This window comes from Pteropus vampyrus, unplaced genomic scaffold (genome assembly GCF_000151845.1).
Source record: "Pteropus vampyrus isolate Shadow unplaced genomic scaffold, Pvam_2.0 Scaffold476, whole genome shotgun sequence".
Classification (NCBI taxonomy): domain Eukaryota; kingdom Metazoa; phylum Chordata; class Mammalia; order Chiroptera; family Pteropodidae; genus Pteropus; species Pteropus vampyrus.
Window position 1 is genome coordinate 1196348 of NW_011889257.1, and position 6000 is coordinate 1202347.

Sequence of the window (6000 nt, forward strand, 5' to 3'; positions counted from 1 at the left end):
TACATATCTCCCTGGGTTAATGTAAAGATTAAATGAGATAATGGTGATAAACTAGTCTACACAGAGCCTGCCACATTGTAAGCAGTCAATAAATGTTGCCTATTATCACTACTAAAAAATTTCTACAGTGTTAACGGAGCTACCAGTAATGGCTTTTCGATTGCTGTACAGAACCACTTGTCTGAAAATACCCAGAAAAGCATACAATATGGGAAAACTAGAGGTCAAAACTCTCAGGAGAGATGCATACTTTTTCTATGAAACCTCTTAAAACAAAATATACATAGTATGAATTGAAATTTTTCTTTCCCACCAAACCTAAAGCTAGGAATCAATCTCTTGACATAAAAGACTAATCTAGAAACGGTGAAAAATGCAAGTAGTAACCATAACTCTTATATTTCCTAAGTGAACCCTGACTTCTAGTAGCCACTCTCTTAAAAATATCCAGCACGTGCCTGGTACCGTGTCTGAGGCCCTAGAAACATTATCCTTTTATCACCACGCAGGGTGAGCTTACGGATAAAAAAGCTGAGCATCACACACAAAGTGACATGTCTAAGGCCAATGTCTCCTAAGTGTCAGAATCCAGATTTCTACCACCTGCATAGCTACAAAGCTCACGTCTTTCCTCTAAGCCATGTTGCCTTACCATAAGGATGCAAAAAAAAAAAAAAGGAAAGGTGGAAATGTTTACTTGCTTAATGTTTTTGCAAGTGATTTCTCAAGAGAATGAGAATGCTGAAATGAGAACAAATATGATGAAATGGCTACTTGTCTTTGGAGAAACCCACACAGGTTGCCACAAGTGGTGAGTCAGAAATATTTGACACCTAATACAGTAAATAAAATTCTGTTATATTTAATGCTCTTGTTAAATGTGCTACGGGAAGGATAATAAAAGAAGTTTACTATAGCTGGCCCCCATATTCAGAATTCCAGTGATGACTGGTACGTGCTGATGGTGTTCACACAGTATGTTCTACATAATCCTATTTCCTACTTTCTCAGGGGTCTACACTGGGAAAGAAAAACACCAAAACTTCAGAGGAAAAGAAGGTGATATGTCAAACTAACAGAACTTAAATTCTCAGGTAGCAATAACTGTTCTTTTGGGTTAACGGCAGGCTCACCTAAGTGCAGAGCAGAGGGCAGCAAGCGCTATCACTGACTGTGGTTAAAGGCACCCGTTGGGTCATGGAAGCGTCTTGAAAGGCAGTGCAATGAAAAGAAATCCATAGGTATCTGGATCTATGGATTCACACGGGCACTGAAAAGAAATCCATAGGTATCTGGATCTGATCTGATCTCTCCCTGAAAACAGTCAGTCATCACTCTGTGAGAGACACGTGCGCACACTCTCTCATAATGAAGTGCAAGTGCCTACTTAGGGTGTTCACGATCGACCTCTGAGCTGCATTTCTAACGTAGAGCTTGTTAGAGCTAAAGCATAGTCTTTAACTGCACTTGCAAAGAAATCACAAATATAAATCATAAATACGTTATCCAAAGCAACGGGAAACTAGAGGCTGCCTGTAACCACCGGCATTCATTTATCTTAATGATGGAGAAAAGGGCTTCAAAGACCATGCGGGAGACGGTGCCAAAAATAGTCATAAAGCTCTTCTCCTGGTGGGGTGCGCTGCCCAGCATGACAGCCTCGCTGGGAAGGAACTTGCTGACACAGCTGGCACCTGAGAATCAGCAAGAACAGGCTCACTGCTCTGGCCTTCGGAGCGAGTGAGGCTGCCATTCATGCAAAAGAGCAATTGGTTACTACCTGTGAATTTAAGTTCCATGTTTGACAAATAAAAATCTGGACAGTGAGGTCACGTCCTGCCTAGCCAGGAGGAAGAAAGAAAGAGAATATTAAGATGCTTCTACACAACAGTACGCAAGCGAAGTCCACTCGGCTCTGGGAGTGTACTGATTCAAAACAGGCTCAACTCTTCTCAGACAGCCCAATGGGCTTTGAAAGCAGCTTTGAGTCCAGACCTTCTAGTAGAATTTAGAGGCAAATGTCCTATAACAGCAGCCTGAAGTCTTTTCAATTTTTGATCTCGTAAGATAAAAACATTTTTGATATGTTATTGAGAGGGAATTTGCTTTATCTTTAATCGTAAATGCCCACACCCTAAGACTCAGTCGTTCCATTTCTGGGGATCTAACCTACAGAAATCCTTCCACGTGTTCACAAATTTTCCCGCTTTCCAAACACACACGCGCGTGCACACACGCGCACATCTATCTTCACTGGGAAATGACTGAATAAATTATGGCAATCTACACTATGGATAATTTCTAAATGACAATACATGCAAAGATCTTCAGGTGAAGTGAAGAATGCATTATGTCTAACCAACGTACTTTACACTTGAAACTAATAAAAGAAAAAAAAAACGTATTATAAAACATGTATAATTTCAATCCCAATTACGCAGAAAGAAAAGCTTTGTACAGGACTGAGAGAGTAGTGGGGACTTGCACTTTTTACTCGATATTTCTGTATTGTTTGTATTTTTATAACGAGCACGTCTCTTTTGTAACTTACAAATAAAAAATAATAGTAACATGGAAATACAGACTCATACAACTAATATAAAAATCAGCTATAACCCCAATATCCAGATAGCCATTGTCTGTATCTAGGTGCTAAAAATCCTTCGAAACATTTTCCAATGAACTTACAAACTTTTACAAACTTTTGTAGCCTGTGTTTAAAAAATTAACTTTTCCCATACACTAAATATTCTTTTAACACGTTATTTTGAATGGCTGCATAGCAGTCTATCTTACGTGTGTACCACCATTTTACTTAAATAATCCTCTACTGTGGAAAACGTGGGTTGTTTTTAAATTTTTCTCTATAAGGAAACCACTGTGACCACCACTCTTATACGTACATCTGTATTTTCCTACAACAAATTTTCTGAAGTTTAATTTACTGGACCAAAGAATATGACCATTACTAATTTAATCTAGTGGGTCAAGGAGAAAAGAGCATTGTTAGCATTTTTTGAGAAAAGCTGTACCAATTTAAACTTATACCGGAAATGTATAAGTGTTGGTAAGAGTATTTTTCTGGGCAGCAATTTAAAGCAATAAAATGTTTTAATCATTGCCATTTTGAAAGACAAAAATGGCATTTCCCTGTGTTTTTGTTTGTATTTCTTTGACTAATAAAGTTAAACATTTTTCCATCTGTTTATTGACTGTTCGTATTTGTTGTTTTGAGAACTGCCTATTTATACCTTTGTGCATTTTCTACCTGGATTACTTCTGTTCCAAGAACCTTCAGTTCTAATAGATTATACATTTCTGTACAAAAACTCCTTACAACAATATAGCTAGTTGACCACAAATATAGAAGAGGTTTTAAAAATATATAAAAGATTTAAAAAGCAGCATAATTTTAGGATTGCATTGAAATATAGCTCAGGTATAATCATATTTTTAGGCAGCTTATCTGTATTTAAGGTTAAATTATTTTTCTTTTACCATTAAATTCTTCAACTTCCAGCTCTGGAGCTGCCATGTAATACTGTTCACACAACATCTTGGCAGTTTCATAGGCATCTGTCAAGGAAAGAAAAAAAAGGTTGGCGGCCGCACTAATAACATAGGCACAAATAGACAGATAGACAGAGAGACATAATAGAATAAGCACACAGGGACAATTTCTAACCTGATGGGGTTAGAATTCATCAACTACTGCCTTTTTTTAAAATAGCCTTTTTGGCTATAATAGAATTACTAAGACTGAACAAAAATTTCTCCTTCTTTAAAGTTTTAATGACCATATCAAAAAAAAAAAAATCCCAAAGAAACTGCACTAGTAACAATATGGCAACCTGACTGAACTGTAGCAAAAAAAGATATCTGTTGTAATTTAAAAAATAATAACGCCAATAGTCTGAAGATTTGCCAATTATTCGTAAACGAAACATCAACAAGTATTTGCTGAATGAATGAATTTCCACGAGCCACACACTCTAAGTTACTGGAGACACTACCATAGCTTGAAACTGTCCTTTAAGTTAGTTAAAGGTAGCAGGTTGGGCTGATATTTATCAAAGTCCGAGGACCAACAGCTCCCTTTTGAAAAGGGGAAAAATAAAAACATAGGGTAAGAAGATCGGGGCCATTACAGAGACAGATGGAAGAGAGAATTCAAGTTACATCCCAGCAGATGGGGAATCATTTCAGAAAGCAAAAGTGCATTATTATACGCTACATGTGTGCCTTTTCTCTTAAACTGTAAACAATTTGAGGTCAGGGTTTACGTCTTATATTTGTTTTGTAACTCAAATACAATTCAGTATGTGCCTGTTGGTCAATAAATATTTCTTGGTTTGAAACTTTTGAACTGTTTCGCTAATTTACATTTTAAAAAACAGCTTTATTGAGATATGATTCTCATACCAAACAATTTACCCATTTAAAGTGTACATACAACTCAGTGGTGTTTAGTGTGTTCGCAGAGCTGTGCACCCATCACCACAACCAGCTTTGCATTTTCATCACCCCAGAAAGAAACTCAGTAACCATTAGCAGTCATTCCCCCCATCCCAGCCCTGGGCAACCACCAATCAGTTTTGTCTCAACAGATTTGTTATTCTGCACATGTCATGTAGAGTCTTATAACATGTGGCCCTTTGTGTCTGGCTTCTTTCACTTAGCATGATATTTTTTCAAGGTTCATCCATGTTGTAGCATGCATCAGTACTTCATTCCTTTTTGTTGATGAAAAATATTGCATTGCACAAATATGCCACATCTTGTTTACCTATTCATCCTTAGATGGACATTTGGATTGTTTCCACTTTTTGGCTATTATGAATAATGCTGCTATGAACACTCATGTTCAAGTTTTTTGTAAACATATGTTTTCATCTCTCTTGGGTATAAACCTAGCAGAGGAAAATTGCTTGATCACATGGGAGCTCTATGTTTAAACGTTGGCAGAACGGCTAGACTGTTTTCCAAAGTGAAATTATTTTTTTAAGTTTTACCTTTACAATTTCTAAAGATCACATATTCAAATTACTTTAAAACGATTCATGGGTATTCACAACTGGTATCGGCTTCATGGAGAAAGGCTCAAACTTCTTTTACATTCTCCATAACAATACTGTGCATAGAGCAGATACTTGTTTAAGATTCAAGAGGTAAGAGAAAGAGGGAAGAGAGAAAAGGAAGAAAGGGGAAAAAGTAAGCCCTATAGAATTTGAATATGTTAAAATTTGACATATCAATCTAAAATAATACAAAGATAAGATTGGGGTATGTTCAGACTATAAGTTTTGGTTCATTTATCTCATATTTCTACCAAATTAAAAGTTTACAAAATATTTGACCTCAGTATAAAAATTCTAACAATAGAGATGTTAGAATAACTCTGACAAGATGAAATAATGAGGGGTATAGCCAAAGAAAATGTTAGTAGGAGGAGAAAAAAAATAAAGAGTCGATCAGCGTGAAAACCGACATGAAAGTGGGCCTGAATTTAAACCCTAAAAAATGAAAATTTAGAATTATATTAAAGTTACAAGCTTTTTCCTACGGTATAATAAACCTCATCGAATATTTGTAAAAGTACTTTCGTAAAAAGAAAAAAAAATCAAGACTCACTCTTTTTGCTCTGGCTACACCACCAAACAATGCTACATCTCCACCTAGTGACACGATAGCACAAAGCCAACCAAGAACTTCCAGGGCCACTTTACTTAAACCAACAAACATTGAAACCTAAAAATGATGCTTTGTGATCCATATACAAAGCCAATGCAGCTCCACAAAACATCTCTCCTCCAAGTATATAAGATCTTTAAAGATGTTTAAGTATCGTTCTTCCATTCACTATAAAAGGAAAAGAACCCAGTTCCACTAAATGTGCTAGCTCCTCATGGCATTCACTTGCCCAGTGGCATGAGGTTATACTAACATTACTCAGAAAAAGTATTACGCGAATGTAACATGCAGAAGATGGTAGAGCCCAGA

The 6000-nt window shown here is 36.6% G+C and overlaps 1 protein-coding gene across 2 annotated transcripts in view; it reads right to left on the reverse strand.

The window, feature by feature from the left end:
- The window catches only part of PDK3 (pyruvate dehydrogenase kinase 3), a 63822-nt gene that overhangs the window by 14407 nt on the left and 43415 nt on the right, over window positions 1–6000 (reverse strand). For both annotated transcript variants that reach the window (XM_011382453.2, XM_011382455.2), the window contains exon 6: window positions 3499–3576. In XM_011382453.2, coding sequence (XP_011380755.1) covers window positions 3499–3576 — 78 coding nt within the window. The remainder of the gene's footprint in view (window positions 1–3498; window positions 3577–6000) is intronic.